Consider the following 21,703-nt stretch of genomic DNA (forward strand, 5'->3'; position numbering starts at 1 on the left):
AGGGTTTCGGAACTTCATGCTCTGTGCTGTCGTCCCCCGTATCTAATTTTCCACAAAGATAGAGTATCCTTGCGTACCAATCCATCTTTTTTGCCTAAAGTAGCCTCTCAAACTAACCTGAATCAAACTATTGATCTCCCAGTGTTTTTCCCCAATTATGGCAACAGGTCAGAACAAAAATTGCACTCTTTAGATGTACATCGCCAACTAAGGTATTATTTAGACAGGACTAAACAGTTCAGGAAATCAGACCAACTGTTTGTTTCCTATGCGGAAGGCAAGATGGGCCTTCCAGTCTCTAAAGTGTCACTTTCGAGATGGCTTACTTCTACGATTACCTTTATTTATGAGATCAGACACCAACAGTTGCCCTCTAAGCCTAGAGCTCACTCTACAAGGGCATTAGCCACATCCATAGCCTTTCAGGATAGGCTTCCTATTGACTCTATTTGTTCAGCAGCGACTTGGGCTTCACCTCATACCTTCATTTCTCATTACAAGTTGGACATAGCCTCCAGAGACCGTGCCAACTTTGGTTCCACCGTTCTCAAGAGTCTGTTCCGATAGGCCACCCGGGACAAGGTGCTAGGGACGCGGTCCCATCCAGCAAGAATGAAGGCAAGATAGACAACTTAACATTAAGAAGTTATGTACCTACCATAACGTTCCATGTTAGTTGTCTTCTTCTCGCCTTCTTTCTTGCGTCCCACCCTCCTTCCCCCTAGCCTGGACAAACCTAGAGGAGATTGTTTTGTGACCTCTCTAATCCTTTCTCCCACTATTTACCACCTCTGTATTTCCTCTGTTAGGTTTAAGTCACCTCACAGTTAGCCCTATAGAGGTGGATTACCCTTCTCCATGTTATGGAGCCCTTTTCTTGCTTGGCCTAGCTTCAAACGAGATCTGAGGAGTTACTGCCTAGCATTGTGGGATATGGGGAGCCTCAAGCCGGTGGAATTAGCTCTCGAGCTTTAGTATTAGGCCGAGTTGGAGCCGAGGATCGGCTCTGAACCCATCCAGCAAGAAAGAAGGCGAGAAGAAGACAACTAACATGGAACGTTATGGTAGGTACATAACTTCTTATTATAAACAATGGCATAGGTACATGTGCATTAAAAGAAAAGAAAGCAAACCACAATAAACATTTTTCATTTTTTCATGTATTTTACATGTTTTCTTTTTAACAATTATCATTTGCTCCAACATTGCATAAATTACTCAATTTCTGCCTTCCTTTAAACCTAACTCCTTCTCCTGAACATTATTCTGCATGTATTGTTCCCACAAATTTGATTTATTTCTATACAGTTTTTTTTTCTAAAGATATTATCCTCAGTTCTTTTATTGCCTTTATAACATTAATTACTTCATTTACATTTGGTTTAAATTTTGATTTCCATTTCTAGTAATTGCTTTTTTTGGCAGCCAGTAGCATTAAACATAGTAAGACCTTACTCACAATAACAAATATTTTAATTCAGCATATACCTACTCATCCTATACTAAGCAGATTGCTAGATGCTGGTAATTTATATGACTTAATCGTCAGTGGTTAGGAAAAGGTCAAGTTATAAAGCATATTTCAGTACTTAACATATTGCTGAAGAAAGTAATCCTTCAAAATGAGAAAAAATCTGCTCATCCATGCTGTTTGCCTTTTCAAATACCCAGTCTGTGCTGAAAAGTATGATAGCCAATTTGTTACCATGTCACTGGACTTAATTCTGCAATGCTCCAGTGATTATGATATCAAGATGTAGTTATTTAGAGTTTATCATTTGTATCTTTTTCAAATACGTTAGCCTAAATTAAGCACCTTAAAACTTTGAGCAATATTTCTTTTTTTCTGCTGTCTACTTTCCAGACAAGAACAACTCATTTGTTCCCTTGCTTTTCTTCACTGATGAGCAGTGATATATGTCAGATCATTACATAATAATGCAAAGACAATAATGGCTGCCAATAGAAGGGATTATACTCCTAGCTCAGGATTTTGACATAAAATTATGATCATGTAACCATGCTATTCTTGCTGAAAAATGTTGATATTTCACCATTATAAGACTCATTACCTTTCTGTTTTGTCACTCTGTAAATTTGTGCCTGTTCTTTGCACGTTACCATATATGCAATTGTAGTTAAGAAGATCTTATTAATTTGTGTAGACTGTAGACCAACATTCTTTGAGATATTAACTGATCTGTGCTCATTTGTCCAGACAAGAGAAAATGTGTGTTCTGTGTTTGTTTAGTTTTGATGAGTTACTGTTTGTGTCTTTACTGAAAAACTTGCAAAGTGGACATTGTAGCTGAAAGCAAGTTCACACTATGAGGACTGGAAGGTATTGCGGTAGTCCTCAGGACTTTTCAGCATTGATGGACACAAGAGGAATGTCACTGTTTATAAAGTTCCAAGCTGCATGGTATAACTATGACCTCCTGGTAATCTGGGGCTCCTTAGCTCTTTCATTTGTTTGGAATTCATTTATTGTTAAACCAGACGACTGTCCTTCCATTATGCCAACCTATACAGCATTAGTACCGGATGCTTAAGTTCTAATTTTGCAAAATGGTCTTTTCAGGACAGAATAGTAAAAAGAATCCTACAGTACAAAATTAATATGTGTTTAAGATAATTAGTGACTACAAATTTTGAATCTGGTCAGTGTTGTTACTGTGGAGTCACAGAGTCCTGGAGGTTTTGCAATTAATGTAGACGTTTACATTCTTCCCTTTCATAATGTAGGCCATTAACTGGGACATTTCTAAGTTATTGAAACTCTCATAGGAGTTTGCTTAAATATATTACAGTTTTTAGCCTTATTTGTAGTAGTTCTATATATGTTAAATATTCCTCCCCCAAAAATTCCATTGATACCGTCTTACTTTTCCTTTTGAATATTTTTCCAGATTCTGTTTTATTTCGATATCGTTTTTACTGTCATTTTCACCATTGAAATTGCCGTAAAGGTAAAGCTTCCATTTTCTTCATTCCTCAATGTCAAACACTTTCTGTCTGGCCCTTTCATCTCTCTCATTTTGCATTTGGGTTACTACTGCCACTAACCACACCTGCCTGAACTGCAGTGTCTCTCAACACCACTAACTTGGTTTTGCTTCTTTTTCAGATCCTAGGCTATGCAGACTATGTCTTCACTAGTATCTTTACATTAGAAATTATGCTTAAGGTAATATGCATGATTAAACTGCACTTAACTGTTTTATTTGCTTTTAATTATGCTCATTAGTTTCATTTATTGTATAAACTGCACTTAACTGTTTATTTTTTCATTATGTAGCACAAGATCTGAAGTAGGGAGTTCATTTGTCAGCAACCTGTGGGTCTTGGATCCGATATCGGATCTGAGCCGGCAACTTATTTCAAGCTAATGGATCTGAGCTCCTAGCTCCTCCCTTCACCCATAATCCCCTGCTAACCCTCCATGACCTCAGATCTAGTTTGCCGAGCTTGTGGATAGCTGGATTCCTTTGAGCTCGACTAGTAATTGTCAGTTAAGTGTGTTTTTTCTGTCAACTTTCTTCTTTTTTTACAAAAATATAAAATGTGTGAGTGTTAGGTTCCCTGTAGTGCAAAAATATTTTTCTTTTAATTAGTTTTTTCCCTCCTTTTGCTGGTCGTTAGTGAGTGTGTGTGTGTGTTGCGTTTTGGGGCCTGTGTGTTTGTGTAACACTACCTTTTTCTTTAAGTATGGCTGAGGCCCCAAAAGCCATTTTTTCTAAATGTACCGAGTGTGGCCATAAGCTCTCCCTGGCTGATGGCCACACTCGGTGCGTTCGGTGCCTTGGGGTTGAACACCTCACCTCAGGCTGAACCATTTGTGCAGCATTCAACCCCAGGGTACTGAAAGAGCGGAGGTCGAAGCTGGTCTTGGCGGGACTTTTACCCCCAGACTCGGCTCCGGCCTCCGCTGCTCCCGTGGCTCTACCACAGGCTGTGGTTGCTGCCATTCCTGCCCCCCTTCCTTCGGCCGGGACTCAAACTCCCGCTAAAACGCCGGAGGGCAGGGAGGCCAGGAGGGAGAAACGGAGGGAGAAGCACCACAAGCAGCGGGCCAAGGCCTCCGCTTCGGCCCCGCCAGCTAAGCGGGCTTCTCCCTCCACTGCTTCTAGGTCTCCTCCTCCTCGGCTCCGATTCCCTTGTTTCTCCCCAGGGCCCGAGGAGGAGGAGGAGGCCCGATCTCCATCGAGGTCATCAAGGCGGCATTCCAGACCTGCCTCGGTGACCTCTTCGAGATCGACTTTCAGTATGTCCGATGCAGACTTGGACCGGATGATGCGAAGGTTCATCCAGGCCCAGCTGCAGATGGGAGTGCTCTTGCCTCCCACCCTTCGGGGGGGAGCTCGACACCTTTTTTCCATCCTATTGCTCCTTCTCCGACCTGCTATCCGGGCTCGGAGCGTTCGGAGCTGAGCAGCATTGGAGCCGGGGGTGGGTCGGTGCCGACAGTACTTGGTACTTCGGATCTGACCCTGCCCTCGAGCCTGTCGTATCCGACCTCTCGGACCCGTGGCCCGAGCTTTGGATCCAAGGGATTCAGTGTGCCTTCGGCTCCGTCCAGGTCGGAGCGCACTGGTCTTTCGGATCCGATGGTCTCGGCGCAGGTTCCGATCCCTTCATCGGATCCGAGTGGGAGCCGACTCTCGGAGCCCAGAGAGAGTGGTTCCCCCTCGGCTTTCAATGTAGTGGAGAGGGCTCTGTTGAGAGCATCCAGACCCCCGGCCCTTGTCTCTGCTCCACCCTGCACTCTCTCTCTGCTGGGCCAGGCTTCCATCACCCGGCCAAAGGGACAGCCTGCTTCAATGTCCCAGATGGTTCCATAGGAACAGGATGTTGCTGGCGAGGCCTCCTCAGACAGCCCCCCCGAGGAAGTGCCCTGCAAGCATAAGTGCAAGAGGAGGCACGTGAACTCCCCTGAGTCCTTAACTGAGGACACGGACTTGGAGGAAGGGGAAGGCTCCCCAAGATCACCCCCTGAGGATGTCTCCTTTGGAGACATCATGGAGATGCTGACGATCAGAGGAGGGTGGTCTGCCCCCAAGTCTTCCTCCGACGAGTCCGTGTTTCTGGAGGCATTCGAAGCAGGCCCGTCTACCTCTTGGGTGTCCCCTCAGGCCGACCCCTTGGTGGACCTTATTACCACCAGGACGTGGAAGGATCCGGACACCGTGGAGCCAATACCAAAATGCCCGGACAGAATACTAAGTCCCCCCTCAGACCGGTCGCACTGGAGTAAGGGTCCCCCGTAGATGCCATGTTGACGGCGGCAGCCACGAAGAGGGAACTAGCTCAGGAGAGCCCCTCAGTCCATCCACCGAGCAAGGAGTCCCGCTCGATGGACCGCTTAGGGAAGCGAGTTTTTAGTTCAGCGACCTTCTCGGTAAGGTCTCTGAACTATATGGCACATGTCATCAGGATACAGCGGGATCTTATCAAAGAATACGCTGCCTCCCCCGAGTCCATGTCGGCGGAGGACAAACAATTATACTCCACCCGAATGGCCACTCTGAGATCAATTTCTAGTACCTCTATGCGGCTATTGTCCCACGCCACCGAGGGAGACGCTAGGGCTAGCGGAGCAGGCCTAGTCATGAGACGTCAGGCATGGCTCTGTCATTGTGACTTTGCGGAGCCCTTTAAAGCGTCTTTTGCGAACGCCCCTTTCGATGGTTCTGCCCTGTTTGGCAAAACAGTTCGCGAGACACTTGTCCAGAGCGAGAAGGACGGGAAGACGTTGTCTGCCGTCGGAGTCCACTTCTCTGCTCCCCAGCGGTCCTTTTCGAAGAACCAAAAGGGTCAGAAGAAGATGTGGTTCCGGAAATCGCAACATTCCCAACCCGCTCCGGACAACTAGTCCTTCCGTGGCAGAGGGAGGACAGGGAGGACGCCGCCCCAGGGGCAGAGGGGCTCCGAGGAACTTTGGGTCCAGAGAACCTTTCTCTGAACAGCCCATGCAGCAACCTGAAGGGTTGCCCGACTGCTCCACTCTGGAGGCAGTCGGGGGGGCGCTTCTCGGAGCACCTAGCGGCATGGGAGTCCATCACGACAGACCGCTGGGTGCTTCGAATTATATCTAGAGGGTACAAAATACCATTACTTCATGTCCCCAAATTCAAGAACCTCCCCGATGTACCACCTGATCAGAGGGAGGCCACAGCCGCAGAAATTCAGCAGCTGCTAAGAAAAAGAGCCATCCAGCCCGACCCCAAGACCAGCTCGGATTAGGGTTCTACTCCAGGTTCTTTTTGGTGCCAAAAAAGACGGGGGACTTAAGACCGATTCTAGACCTTTCCTGCTTGAACCTGTCGGTAACCAAGGAAAAATTCCGAATGGTCACTCTTCAATCTATTCTCCCCCTTCTAAAGGAGAATGATTGGATGTGCTCTATAGACCTCAAGGATGTGTACTACCACATTCTAATGGACAGACGATCCAGGAGGTTCCTCCGCTTCCGGCTGGGAGCCAGTCACTACCAGTTCAGGGTCCTTCCCTTTGGCCTCACCACAGCTCCCAGGGTGTTCACCAAGGTATTAGCAGTGATTGCGGCCCACCTGGGACTCCAGGGAATACAGGTCTTTCCGTACCTGGACGACTGGCTCCTGACCGCCCCAACAAGGCATCTACTTTGCTCAGCCAGAGATTTCTTTCTCCGCCTAGCCCCACAGTTAGGCATCACCATCAGTGCCGACAAATCCCTTCTGGCCCCGACACAAGCCATAGGATTCATAGGAGCCAGAATAGACACCAGAGAGCTACGAGCCTTTCTAACGTCCGAGAGACTTCGGAATTTGCAACTCCATGTGCGGGATATCCTCCAATCAGAGACCCCACCAGCGGAATTGGTCCTGAGGGCACTGAGCTCCATGGCGGCAGCGATAACGCTCCTTCCATGCGCCCATCTGAATATGTGGGTACTGCAATGGACCCTTCCAGTGCAATGGTCCTTTCTGTCCTTTCCTCTTCACCACCCCATTGCTATCAGCAAGGCTTGCAGAAGGGCTCTATTATGGTGGCTCCATGCTTTGGACCGCCATACGGGCCGTCCCTTCTACACCTCTCCCCCTCTCGCCACAGTGACCACGGACGCCTCCCGCCTTGGGTGGGGGGGGGGCATTATTCAGGCAGGACAGTCCAAGGCACGTGGAACGATACAGAGACCTCCCTGCATATCAGCGTTCTGGAGATGAGAGCGGTGCTGTACGAGTTGCAAGCACTTCAGAATCTCCTCCCCATAGGAACGATTGCAATTCAGTCGGACAACATGTCGGTTGTCTGGTACATCAACAAACAGGGGGGAACCAGATCTTACCCTCTATGCCGCGAAGCCATGAGAGTGTGGGAATGGGCCATCTTCACCAACCGCTTTCTGAATGCAACACACATTCCGCGGCGGACCAACATCCTAGTGGACAAACTCAGTCGCACCCTTCTTACCCCGTACGAGTGGTCTCTCAACCCACTAGTAGCGAAGCAGATATTCGCAATATGGGGGCAACCCTGCTGCAATCTTTTTGCCTCTCCCTCAAACACCAAATGCGGCAATTTCTTCGCTCTGATTCCCCCTCCAGGGGAAACTCCAAGAGACGCTCTGGTGCATGCTTGGCCACCCGGTCTACCTTATGCCTATCCTCCTCTACCCCTAATGCTGCAACTCTTACAGAAAGCCTTGTGGTTGGGGAGCAGGATGATCCTCATTGCCCCATTCTGGCTTCGGCAAATTTGGTTCCCTTACCTGTGGTCTCACCTAGTGAATCCTCCTTGGATTCTGGATCCCAGTCCAGATCTAATCTCCCATCCGTCGGACTTACCGACCCCAAATCTGGACAATCTGAAACTGACAGCTTGGTTGCTCCAGTTCCACTCCTAGTTAGGACTCCCGGTATCTCTTCACCAGTCAAAGCCATCCTTGTGGCAGCGCATAAGCCCTCCACCAGGAAAGTGTACCACAGTAAATGGAAACGTTTCTCCATCTGGGCGGAGCATCATAATCTAGATCCCTTTACGGCTCCTCTTCCGTCCATATTAGACTTCCTAACCGAACTTTTTCAGGAAGGCGTTAGTTACTCAACTGTCAAAGTGCAATTGGCGGCCATCTCACATTACCATGTGGGACATGATACAGGGCCTTTGATGTTGGCCAAGTTGTGTAAAACCTTTCTCAAGGGCACCTTTTTGCTTAGACCCCCTATAAAAGAAGTCGTACCACCGTGGGATCTTTCACTAGTTCTTCAAGCCTTGACTGCTCCACCTTTTGAACCCGCTGCTTCAGTAGATCTCAAATTCTTGTCCTGGAAAACAGCATTCCTTGTAGCCATCACTTCTGCAAAAAGAGTTTCGGAGCTTCAAGCTCTTTCTGTGAAGCCTCCTTATTTGATCTTTCACCCGGACAGAGTGTACCTCAGGATCAATCCTCTTTTCTTCCCAAAATAGCATCAGAAACCAATATAAATCAATCCATAAATTTACCGGTTTTCTTCCCTAAATATCAGAATAAAGGAGAGTACAAGCTGCACTCATTAGATGTTCATAGGCAGCTACGCTTTTATACTCATAGAACAGCTGGTCATAGACAATCCGACCAGCTGTTCATTTCCTTTGCCAAATTTAATTTGGGGAAAGCAATATCAAAAGTATCTCTATCATGCTGGATTTCTCAATGTATCCTATTAGCGTACCAAGCCTCTGGGAGACCCGCACCTGAAGGAGTTCGCGCACATTCCACTCGTTCCATCTCTACTTCTGCGGCCTTCAAGTCTAGAGTCCCATTGGATGATATTTGTTCAGCAGCCACTTGGGCCTCATCTCATACCTTTATTAACCACTACAAACTGGACGTGATTTCTAGAGGGAGAGCATCCTTTGGCTCTGCGGTGCTTCGCAATATCCTTCCATGATGGCCACCCAAGGTTCAGGTAGCTGGGGACTCTGTCCCACAGGTTGCTGACAAATGAACTCCCTACTTCAGATTAAGAAGTTATGTACTCACCATAACGTTCCATCTGAGTAGGTAGCTTCATTTGTCTGCAACCATCCCCCCCTCCTTCCCCCTGGCCTTCTTCGGATCTATATTAGTTGGATACCCGTTTTGGGTATATATTGAGGGGCAAACTCGATCTGAGGTCATGGAGGGTTAGCAGGGGATTATGGGTGAAGGGAGGAGCTAGGAGCTCGGATCCATTAGCTTGAAACAAGTTGCAGGCTTGGATCTGATATCGGATCCAAGACCCACAGGTTGCAGACAAATGAAGCTACCTACTCAGATGGAACGTTATGGTGAGTACATAACTTCTTATTTCATTTATTGCAGCAAATTGTAATTCATTATGAGATGAAGTAGTCCAGGGCCGTCTACGGGTATTTTAATACTGATGTCAGTGTTTTAATCCTTGGCAATTGCAGCCACCAGTAAAATGAACCGATATGAGCAAATACTGTGGGAGCACCTTCTGATGCGGCAGCATTTGAACATAATTATGGCACAGGTCTGCTTCCTTTCCCATCTATGAACCTACATAATTTTTAGAAATATGGTTTTTATACAGAAACTTTTCTTTTGTGATAATTTTTCAGTTAAAATTCCTTTCAGACTCATAAAATGCAAGGGAGAATAAAGTCTTGCAAAAATGCATGCATTTTTTTACAGTCATTTTACATGCATCTTTATGTTGTAGTTCACCATTAAACAGGCAACTCTGTGTAGTGTGTGGCTGTGTGGCTGTTCTGTTAGTGGGACTTGGTATGTTTTTTTTTCTTTAAGTCACAGACATGAAAATAGCAATGATCTGTCACCACAGCCCACATTTTGTATAAGAAAACGTATTTTATTGAAGAATAATGAGAATAATATTAATCATTTATTCACACCATAAACAAGAAGGTTTTTGAAAGTAGTGAAAAACAAGAAACACTATCATATTACAAGGCATATGCTTTAATTTAAATTAGGTGAGCTTATAAAAAAATCAAGAGGACTAACTTGAATTGCCCTAATATAAATACACATATCACAGTAATTCTAAGTAAATGGTCATCCATTGATTAATTTCTGATATTTATGATTAAATACATTTCCTTGTTGCAGAGGAGCCTGCGGCCCCCTCCCCATCAAACATACACGCAAATACCACATGTCATAGACACCTGCTGATAGTTTGGGTGATCACCAGTTCATCTACAGAGTGTCTTTGAAATACACGGGAGGAAACTAGGGCATCTGTCAAAAATCTGTGCAGACAAAAGGAGACAATGTAGACTCCATAGGGGTAGTATGACAGCTGAGGACATAACTGTATAAACACATACTGTGAGGCAGAAATCCTAGCTGCTGTACCACTGCCCTGCTTAGTCACTGAATTAATAATTAAAAATCAGCACTTAATCATTTTAGTAATCATCTGGAGTCTGTGAACAGAGGTATTTATCTGTGATGCAGCATCATTTTAGCCATACTTTTAGATTTGGTGGGTTAAGTTTCAAGTGGGGAATAGCAGGTTCAAAGCTTCAAAAGATGAAAAAACTTTTGGAAGCTGTATCGCAATAACTTTAGTTCAGAAGCAGCTTCTTCGTAGTAATTGTTGAGCTGACATTTTGCCCAAGCGTGCAGTGATTTTGGTGACATTTGAACTTTGCTAGCATCTTGGAATTCACAATTTTATTTGGAAGTCTTGAGTTTCCTTTCTGCCTTGTTATACCTGTAATCATATTAAAGGCATTATTCCTTGTTTGAAGATTTTAAAACAGTGAGTAAAAAAGTCACACAGAAAAACCAGTTGGTTAAAAAACACAAAAAGAAAAATCTAGCAAAGCCAGACTTTCGAAGATTTTGTCGAATAAATGCAGTCAGAGCTCAACAGGTAGTTGTTTGTCTTAAGGGAATTTATTGGCCCATATTAAATTTCCCCTATACAACCTATAGTAAATGGAATGTAGTCTCAAGGTTGATAGCTTCCTGGAGTATGGGAATCAGTGGATGGAAGGATGGAAAAAGTTTTTTAGTAAGATGTTTATGAAGCCATTATAACTTGCCTGTGCCCCCCCATAGTATAACTGCAGAAGGACACACAGTACTTTATCTGTATGTATAGTTTCATAGCTAAATCCTAGGCAATCGGTCTGCAGATTATTACAAGCCTAGCCAATAACCAAGGTCAGAATCAAACACTGTACCTTGCTTTTGTGAGGTAAAGACCTTAACCATTATGACATCCATCATTTCCATGTTCTTGTCAGACTCTTAATACAGAAATTGTAACTTCATGACTTTTGAACATTCACATGAAACAGTTCTTAGACTGGTTTCATACTAATAAAGTACATATCTATCTCGCATCCAAGTAACAGACTTACAAACTGCCTCTAAGTTTTATTCCTTGGCAGCTTCCATGGAGACTTTTGAGGCCCTCGTGTAATGTGCCTTTATACCGTTTGACATTTTTATACCAGCTTTAGATCATAGGGCATTTCTGTCTCTGCCTCTCCCTTTGTCATACACCATTAATCATATTCTAATAATATTCCCAGTTCTTGTAAAGCAGAGCACCTCTTTGGCCATCTTCAAGTGCAGTCTGGACGATTGGATGGGTAACTGTAAATTCACCCCTGGGGTTCCACCTGTGTCTCTCTTGGACAGGGGCAGTAGGTGCTGATCGTGGAAACAGGGGCAGAACTTAGCTAAGCTTGTAAGGGCTCTAGAGCCATTAGCCTAGTAACTTCTTATGATCCTATAATCATTTCCTTTGATCTACCCATTTGGAAAGCACACATGCTCCACGGACCCTAGTGGGGACTTACAAACATTTTTGTTGTGACATGGGAGTTGAACAGGCATTTAATCTCTATTTTCAACCATTCTGTTGTCACAATATTGTGTTAGCTCACTCATTAAATCAGACATGCATAAATAAAGGTGATCAGTGTCCTTAGATTGTGAGTCCTTCTACCTGAGGTTTGTGGAGCCAGTGAACCAAATTAGGGTAGTTTATTAATTTGTTTTTCTGTTAACACTTAATTTTCTTTTTTATTAAAACTTTTATATATGTATATATATATATATATAAAGGTATCCTAGCTTTCATCACCCAAGAAAATTATTTTCCTGTTTCCCTGACGAGCAGAGCCACAGAAGTGATCCCCGTGGTGAAAGTCCTATTTCCGATCCAATCATCAAGATTTTTCTTGAAGAGTGCGGATCTCTGTTTGACATAGCTAGGTAGTCCGTTCCAGAGTATGGGAAGTCTCTGGGACAGGAATCTATCCCTCCAGCATGTTCTGTTTATTGTGGTGACAAGGTTTAGGTCCCTACAGCATGTAGCTCAGAGGGATTGTGATTTCTTTAAGTGGAGCATGTCCAACAGCTCTGGGTTTGACATAGCTTTGTATGTTAGGCAGAGATCGCCTCTGAGTAGGCGAAATGCGACGGAGTAAAGTTGGAGATTTTTGAGATGGTCTGCGTAGGGCATCTGTTTGAGGCCTGTAATCCTTTTTGTGAGGTATTTCTGTGGCCTTTCCAGTTGTTGTAGATGTCTTGTGAGGTACATACCAAAAGGGGGGTTGTACTCTATAATGGGTCTAATGAGTGATGAGTAGAGGGGAGCAATGACCTCTTTTTTCCTGGATGAGAAACCTTTTGTGATGAAGTGTGCCATGTAGAAGGATTTCCTGACTACTGTGGCAATGTGATTATCAAAGGAGAGATTACTGTCCACCTGTGTCCCAAGGTGTCTTATCACACTTTCGGTGTTAAGTAGACTGCCACCTGAGTGGTAGTTCATGGGTACAGAGTTTTTACCAAAGGGGATGACAGTGCACTTTTTGGCATTGAGCTTCAGGCCATGGCTTTGACACCAGGCATCTATCTCAGTGAGGCCCTTTTGTAGGATGTCCACATCGTTAGGAGTTTTGATTATGGCTCCTAGTTTGCAGTCATCTGCAAACTTCGTTAGCCAAAGACATTCTCTGTTAGCCTATACTTCAGAGAAGTAGATACCAAACAGGAGAGGACCCAGGACTGAACCCTGTGGTACTCCACTTGTCACTGGTCTGAAGTCGGATTTGGAGTCTGCTACTTTCACAGTGTGGGTTCTGTCCATGAGTCAGTTGGCAATCCATCTTGTGACATAGGGATTTATACCTAGTTTAGTGAGTTTATTTATAATTCCTGAGGGGGGAATGGTGTCGAAAGCCTTGGCGAGATCTAGATAGGCTGTGTGAACTACCTTACCCTCATCTATGGCTTTGGTGACTGCTTCAAAGAAGTCGATCAGGTTTATGATCTGCCTTTTACAAACCCGAACTGGGTGGGGTCCAAAGTTTGGAGATTACCAATGTCTTTGTTTATGAGTTCCATGATGATACGTTTCATAGCCTTGCAGACCAGGATCGTCAGGCTAATGGGGCGGTAGTTCCCGGGGTCCATCATGGCTCCCCCTTTGTGGAGTGGGATAACCGTCGCAGTGCGCCATTCAGTGGGTGTATATATATATATATATATATATATATATATATATATATATATATATATATATATATATGGGTCTATTTGATATGTTCAAAATTTCAAAACAAATTTACTGAAGTGTTTTTGTGTGTTTTATGATATGTAGGAGATGTTTGACATTTCAAAATGTCGATCATATGGTCTTGGCCATATTAAAGTCGACGTTTTGGAATGTCGAACATCTGAAATAGATCTATATATATATATATATATATATATATATATATATATATATATATATACACACACAAACATATACACATATAGATATAGTCATACATATATGTGGGTGTTGGACACCCAATTGAATTGACAGCAGTATGCCATTACCTGTCTGGTTGACACAGACAGATGGTTGACAGGTGTGTGATATGTCTGTCCCCAGATAGGGGAATATTCCCTATCCCTGAAGATTGTGTGATATATGAGTTAGTGTGTATAATTACCAGGGTGTGGGGTCTTACCACCCCCCCTGGCAAAAGCACTTGCTGTTTCGACTTGGCCACATACTAAAGCTCGAGGACTTCCACTGGCTTGTGGCAGTATCCCTATCACGTCATGCTGTAGTGAAGCTCCCCAGATCTCATTTGCCGCTAAACAGATCACAGGCTTCCATCTTGGCTCTGGCTAAGTAGACCAAACTAATTACTTTTTTATTGTTACTATATCTTTTTTCTCAATATTTATCTTGTTAAATTGTTTAAAATAGCGATTACTATTTGTAGTACTTAGAACAATTTGTTGCTGTATTGTTGCTTCTGGCCATCGTATATTCATTAGGCCTTGTGTTTCTTTTTCCCTATCCTGACTATTTTTGCTACTTTTGCTGTATTAGAGTAAATAGATAGGCATCAGCCCTTTTAAGTTAGAGGGCTGCTGCTGCCCGTTTTACTTAGAGGGCATTTTGTGAATGTGTATTATGTATAGTAGTTTTCCTACTGTTTGAATAAAAGGGGCATAATTTAGAGTGAATAAAAGGGGTTTAAGTTAGAGGGCTGCTGCTGCCCGTTTGAGTTAGATGGCAACCGAATGTCTTTCCTTAACTCTTGTTTAAAAAAAAAAAATCTTTGTGTGGTATTTTGATATTTCTGATATATATTAGACTGTAGGCTTTAATAGTTGTTGGTAGTTATTGTTTTTTGCTCTTGTGTGTTTGTGAGGACTGTGATTCAAACATGTCCAAAGACCATAAAGAGGCTAAACCTTCGGGTTTTAAAAAGTGTCGCAAGTGTAGTCAGAAGATGACCATAATGGACTCCCATAGTGTGTGTGTTTATTGCCTGGAAGCAGTACATTTGCAAGAATCTTCCTCGATATGTCACTTGTTTAGTTCTAGAGTACTACTAAACGTAAAAATAAGTTGATTGTGAGAGGCATACTGAAGTCCCCTTTCCAGGAAGCGAAAGAAGAAGGTGCGGGCATGTCAGCATCAACAAAATCACCTTCTACTAAGTCAGGCAAGTCCACTAAAAGATCTTCTCCCTCTGAACCTGTAGCAAAATTGAGTAAAATCGTGTCTTAGGCTCTGACTATGTCGGAACCGACAAAAACTACTTCTTCGGCGCTAGCTGTTTCAGTGCCTATGGAATTTGAACTCAGGAGCCAGTCCCCCGAATTGGAACCAGTTAGTCCTGTGCTGAGGTCACCTATTCTGCAATCAACCAGATTGCCCACTCTATCCTCTAAGTCCTCCAGGAGTCTTTCGGACGATGATGTGTATAGGCTGGTGTGTAGGCTTCCAAAGACACCGGCGCTGGCCGAACTTCTTTCGGCTCCAACCCATAAGGATTTGGAGCCAGCCAAGACTATGTCACTGGCATCAGTTTCTCCTCCGAGCTGACCCGGGACATCAGAGCCGGAATACTTGGAACTGACTGTTGTGGAACCATCGTTGCAGAGAACCACCCTGGTATCTTCGGAACCTACGTCTGCTCTGACATCCTTGGTTCCATCTGAGGAGTCTAGGAGCTGATGCTCTCTGGTTGGTCTGGGGAGGGGAGTCGGATCAGACATTTTTCTTATCCGAACTTGCCTCTTGGGGCTTTGGCGTGTATGAGCTTGGCTCCTACATCAGCTTTGGAGCCAAACCCCTTCTTTCCAGGGATTTCTTCTGGCTCCTCGGAGCCAGAAGTATGTTCAGATCAGGGGAGGGGGGCTTTTGAACTGATGAGGAGGGTGTTATCTCCTCAGACAGCTCCACTCAGGGGTTCTGACATTCCTCCCCCAAAGGCTCTAGCATCCGTCTCTGCACCACACCATCCTCAGACTACCCAGAGGAGTCATTCACCTCAGACACAGACCTCAATGAGTCAGAAGGGTCTCCACGGTTGCCGTCTGAGGATGTCTCCTTTGCAGACATCCTAGAAATTTACCTGAAGGCCATTGGGGCTCACCCTTTAGCCATTTGCATGTCTCTGCCTTTCGATGAACTTATGGAGCTAGTTAGTCTAAAGGCGTAGGAGTCTCCAGATGCAGTGGAACCTGTCCCTTGGAGGCCAAATAAGTTCATTACAGCCCCCTTCAGATAAAGCCTTCCTGTCCAAGGGTGTCCCTGTAGATGCTATGGTGGTGGCAGCAGCCACCAAAATGGAACTTTCTAAAACATCCTCGTCTGTCCATCCACCGAACAAGGAGTCTCGTATGATGGACAGATGCAGGAAGCGCACCTTTGCTTCAGTGACTTTTGCTCTCCGATCGCTGAATTATCTGACGCATTTTACAAGGTTACAAAGAGATCTTCTAAAGGAGCTAGGAGATAATCTCCAAGGTACAGTAGCTGCAGGGGTAGCAGACAAGGTTTCCTCTCAGCTCTCCACCTTAAATTCTGTGATCAACTCCTCCATGAGGCTCATTTCATACGCAGCAGATGGAGTGAGCAGAGCAGCGGGTTCAGGAATTTCCCTAAGGAGACATTCCTGGATGTGCTTATGCTACTTTGTGGAACCTTTCAAATCTTCTTTTACTAATGCCCCATTTGATGGCTCATCCTTGTTCAGGCCAAAAGTTAAGGAGATGCTAACTAGGTGTGAACAAGAAGGAAAGACTCTCGCTGCCATAGGAGTCCATTTTTCCATACCTTCTAGGCCTTATCCAAAAGGACAGAAGGGGGAAGATGTGGTTCCGTAAATCTCAGAGAGCTTTTCAGGACACAAGTGGTGATTCTTCCCCTATGGGCAGAGGGGGAAGTACAAATGGAAGATGCTATCTGTGTGGCAGAGGGAGTCCAGAAAACCAGGGCGACAGAGATTATTTCTGTAGTTGGCCCTTTCAGTGCTCCTGAAAGGAGGCCCATCTGTCCAACTCTGGAGGGAGTCAGGAGTCGCTTATCTTTGTTCATAAATGCCTGTCTGGAAATAAAAGACAAGTGGGTACAAGGTGTCAATATCCAGGGGATACTCCATATCACTTTCTCTTCCATCACAAACATAAAGAAAATCCCAGACATTCCACCCAGTCAGAGGGATCAAGCAACTCTAGAAATTCAAAAGTTGCTAGAAAAAAGAGTCATCCAAAGAGTCCTCGCAGACCATATAGAATTCGGAACTTATTCAAGATTCTTTTTAATGCCAAAACCAACTGGGGACTGAAGACCAATTTTGGATCTCACCAGATTAAATGAATCAGTAAAAAAGGCCAAGTTCCGGATGGTAACACTGCAGTCGATTCTTCCATTTTTGGGAAAAGACAATTGGATGTGCTCTACAGACCTCCAGGATGCGTACTACCACATAAAGATGGGCAGGCCATCCAGACGTAATCTGCGCTTCTGGCTGGGAGACTGTCATTACCAGTTTCGAGCTCTGCCCTTTGGTCTCACCACAGCCACCAGAGTGTTCACCAAGTGTATGGCAGTAGTCACGGCTCACCTGAGACGTCTAGGATTCTGAGTGTTTCCGTATCTGGATGACTGGTTCCTAACTGCCACCACCAAGCATCTACTACTGGAATCAAGAGACACAACTCTCTCTCTTCTCTCCTGGGAATCACAATAAATTACGAAAAATCTGCCTTGTTGCCATCGCAACATATCGTGTTTATAGGAGCAGATATAGATACAATAAACATGAAGGCAAAACTTCCTACAGAAAGAGTCTTAGTTCTGAGAAAGCAAGTCTCCAACCTTCTCTCCAAAACAAAAGTACAGGCCAAAACAGTCTTGAAAGTCCTGGGCACCATGGCATCTGCAATAAGTCTAGTTCCACTGGCATGCATGCACATGAGAATTCTGCAGTGGCTTCTATTCACCCTGCAGTCGTTACAAGAACTACCTATGTCTCACCAAATTCTGTTAAACAGAGTCCTGCAAGAAGGACCTTTGCTGGTGGCTTCACTCCAGTCATGTGACATCTTGTCAGCCTTTCTTTCCCCTCCGCCGGTGGCCACAGTGACGACGGATGCTTCCCAGATAAGGTTGGGGGGAATTATCTGGGCAGGACAGTTCAAGTCACTTGGCAGGATCACGAGGCCCACTTACACATCAATATCCTATAAGGGCAGTGCTTTTGACGTTGCAAGCACTCCAGGACTCCCTTCCACTGGGAACAATTGCAATTCAGACAGACAATGTGTCGGTTGTCAGGTACATAAACAAGGAGGGATCAGGCCTTACCCCCCTTTGTTGAGAGGCCCTGAGATTAATGCAATGGGCGATCTCCTCCCAATGCTTTCTAATAGCAACGCACATCCTGGGGAGGTCAAACATGATAGCAGACAAACTCAGCAGAGTGATTCTCATGGCCCACGAGTGGTCCCTAAAACAAGAAGTAGCAGAGAGGATCTTCCACAAATGGGCAAGCCTTGCTGCGACCTTTTTGCCACTTCCATGAATGCCAAATGCAGCAGCTATTTTTGTCCTAATCCCCCCTCCTGGGGAGTCACCAAGGGATGCACGTGTACACAATTGCCCCCCGGGACTTCTTTATGCCTTTCCTCCCTTTCCACTAATACCTAAGATTCTCCAGAAAGCCAACTCATTAGGAAGCAGGCTAATTCTCATTGCACCTTAGTGGCCTCGTCAGATTTGGTTCCCCTTCCTTTGACCTCATCTTCAGGAGGAGCCGTGGGTTCTGGACCCAGTTCCAGACCTTCTGACTCATACATCTGAAACGCTCCACCCTTGTCTTCCAGTCCTAAAACTGACAGCTTGGGTGCTCCGATTCCAAATATAGCCAAGCTTCCTAACCTCCCTCATTCGGTCAAGCATTTCTTGATCTCTTCTCATAAAGCTTCAACAAGAGAGTTATATATCAGTAAATGGAAGAGGTTTTCTTCCTGGTCTCTGACAAGACACATTGATCCCTTATCTGCTACTATAAGTTCTATCCTTGAATTTCTGGCAAAACTATTTAATGAAGGCGCATCTGCAGCTACCATTCGTATACAGTTAGCAGCAATATCTAATTTCCATATAAGCGATTTCACCCCTAATTTGATGTCCCACAAAATATGCAAAGCCTTCCTGAAGGGTACTAACTTTTTAAGACCACCCATAAAAACACCCCTGTTCTGTCCTGCTTGATTCTATCCCCCCTTTGAACCTGCATCATCGTGTGATCTAAAATTTTTAATGTGGAAGATATGTATGTTGATTGCCATCACTTCTGCCAGAAGAGTTTCAGAGCTGCAATCTTTATCGATCAAGCCACCGTATATGCTTTCTCATAATGACAGAGTATCCCTTCGAATAAACCCATCCTTCCTGCCAAAAGTATGTTCAGAATTTAACCTAAATCAGTCCATCGAGTTACCAGTTTTTTGTCCAAATCATGGCAACAAGGCAGAATATAGACTTCACCAATTGGATGTTCATAGGCAATTACGCTTTTACTTACATAGAACAAATGACTTCAGGAAATCTGATCAGTTATTTGTGTCATTTTCAGAACCAAAGAAAGGTGCCCCTCTATCTGAGGTCACTCTTTCAAAATGGCTCTCAGATTGTATCACTACTATACATGAATCCAATAACAAGATTCTTCCTTTTAAAGTCAAAGCCCATTCTACAAGAGCCATGGCAACCTCTTCTGCTTTTAGAGCAAGGCTACCACTTGATAGCATTTATGCTGCTGCAACTTGGGCTATGCCTCATACCTTTATCACTCATTACAAGGTAGATTTGGCCTCCAGGGACAGGGCCTTTTTTGGGTCCACTGTCCTGAAGAATATACTCCTGTGAGCCAACCAAGAAATATGGTGCTAGGGACACTGTCCCAACCAGTAAGAATGAAGGTAAGATAGAACAACATAACATAAAGAAGTTGTGTATTCACCATAATGTTCCATGTTTGTTGTCCATCTCGCCTTCATTCTTACATCCCACCCTCCTTCTCCCTACCTATGGCTCCTGGAGGACAGTAGAGGACAAAGAGGTTCTTTCTCTGGCAAGTGTGTCCCTGGCCTTCTTCATGGTCTTCATAATAGGTATTGATGTTACCTTGGGTTCCTAATGTTATCAGCAAATAAGATCTGGGGAGCTTCACTAGAGCTTGATGGGATAGGGATACAGCCACTAGTCAGTGGAAGTCCTTGAGGCCAGTGGAAGTCCTTGAGCTTTAGTATGTGGCCAAGTTGGAACTGAGAATTGGTTCCGAACCCAACCAGTAAGAATGAAGGCGAGATGGACAACAAACATGGAACATTATGGTGAGTACATAACTTCTTTCTTAGTCTGCTCTGTGGTAATCTTCTGAGGAAACACAGAAAGTGCTGATATGCCCTAGGGCAGATAGCTTAGTATGAACTTATGAACCTATAACCTCGAAAAAGGGCATAGCAAAATTAATTTAAAATGGGTGGCGAAAGCCAAACACACTCTGGCTAGACTTATAAATGCCCTAGGGCAGATAGCCTAGTATGAACCTATGAACCTATTTATGAATTCAACGTTATGAGATCAGTTTATTGGGTGTTAGTGTACTATCCATTTGATCAGGTGTATGTATATGTGTGTATATGTTTGTATGTAAATATATGTGTGTGTGTGTGTGTGTGTGTGTGTGTGTGTATGTATATATATATATATATATATATATATGTGTGTGTGTGTGTGTGTGTGTATATACACTGCTTCATACTGAACTATTATGACATTTCTTGACCACTTAGAACATTTTGTACTATCTATGCTATTTTCTAAGTAGAGCATTGCCTTTTTGTTTTTCACCTAATAAATTTGAATGACTGGTCAGTTGTCAAGAGTGCATGATAGCATATTAAAGTTACAGTTAGTATTCCATAAAATAATAAAATAATTAGTGTTTGTTGGTGTTAATCCTCCTTTAATCTTATTTTTGTACACTTCTATAATCAGACCTGTAGTAGTCTTGGACTACTGCATCCCTTTGTGTGGAGGTGTGTAATTTTACATGGTCTCAATAGCCTGTAATTTCTCAAAAGTGCATTAACGTATGTCACCAAGCTAGAAGTCATTGTTCTGTAAGAGCAACTGAGGGAAACATTTTTAACCTTTGTATATTACTTACACTAGCAAAGGACTGCTACTGTAAACTCTAAATATCTTTTATGCTGTTATTTTACCATTATGGTATGTATTTTCTGGCTTTATTTACCATATTTCACCAGTTATTAGCTGAATATATTTATTTAACATTTGTTTACCTGGAAAGTCTGACTTGGAAAGAAGCCAATTTTCAGCGGCGGCACGGTGAGAAACACTCCAGATGCATGTCTTTGAAACACGGGAGGAAACTGAAGCACCCAGAGGAAACCCACACGAACACAGGGAGGACATGCAGAATCCACACAGAAGGCAGGAACCTCTTGCTGTGAGGTGACAATGCTACCGCTGCACCACTGCACCATATATGTCAGTGTTTTTTCAGATTCTGCAAATAAGCATAAGCTACTCACTTGCAAGTCATGCTTTTACTTAGTGACTTATGACCTGTTTAAAATTTTGACCCACTCCTAGTGCATAATACTTTCCTTTGAATGAGACAGTCACATTATGTTAGCTTGAACCTTATCTGTTCATGATCTGGCCTCTCCTTGAATTAATAGCAGAATTCTCCTTGATTGTATTTTTCTCCATTTCCCTCCCTCTCATACATATTTACTAAATTATACTCCTGTTTAGCAACTTGCAGCCTCAGTGAGTCTACTTATATCATTGATTTGATTTTCCTCTATGAATGTGTTTGCATTGTCTGCAAGTGTCCCTTCTTATAGAAT

General features: G+C 44.0%; 1 protein-coding gene across 5 annotated transcripts in view; it reads left to right on the forward strand.

Annotated features, from left to right (window-relative positions):
• LOC122815212 (voltage-dependent L-type calcium channel subunit alpha-1C-like) overlaps positions 1 to 21,703 on the forward strand; it is a 2,602,552-nt gene that overhangs the window by 831,246 nt on the left and 1,749,603 nt on the right. For 4 of the 5 annotated variants that reach the window (XM_044087521.1, XM_044087522.1, XM_044087524.1 and 1 more), the window contains exon 17: positions 3,128 to 3,187. In XM_044087521.1, coding sequence (XP_043943456.1) covers positions 3,128 to 3,187 — 60 coding nt within the window. Of the gene's footprint in view, positions 1 to 2,909; positions 2,970 to 3,127; positions 3,188 to 21,703 lie in introns of all 5 variants that reach the window. The other variant, XM_044087523.1, reaches the window with a different exon arrangement.

The sequence above is a fragment of the Protopterus annectens genome, chromosome 11.part0 (genome assembly GCF_019279795.1).
Source record: "Protopterus annectens isolate FY-2018-M chromosome 11.part0, PAN1.0, whole genome shotgun sequence".
NCBI classification, from domain to species: Eukaryota; Metazoa; Chordata; order Ceratodontiformes; family Protopteridae; genus Protopterus; species Protopterus annectens.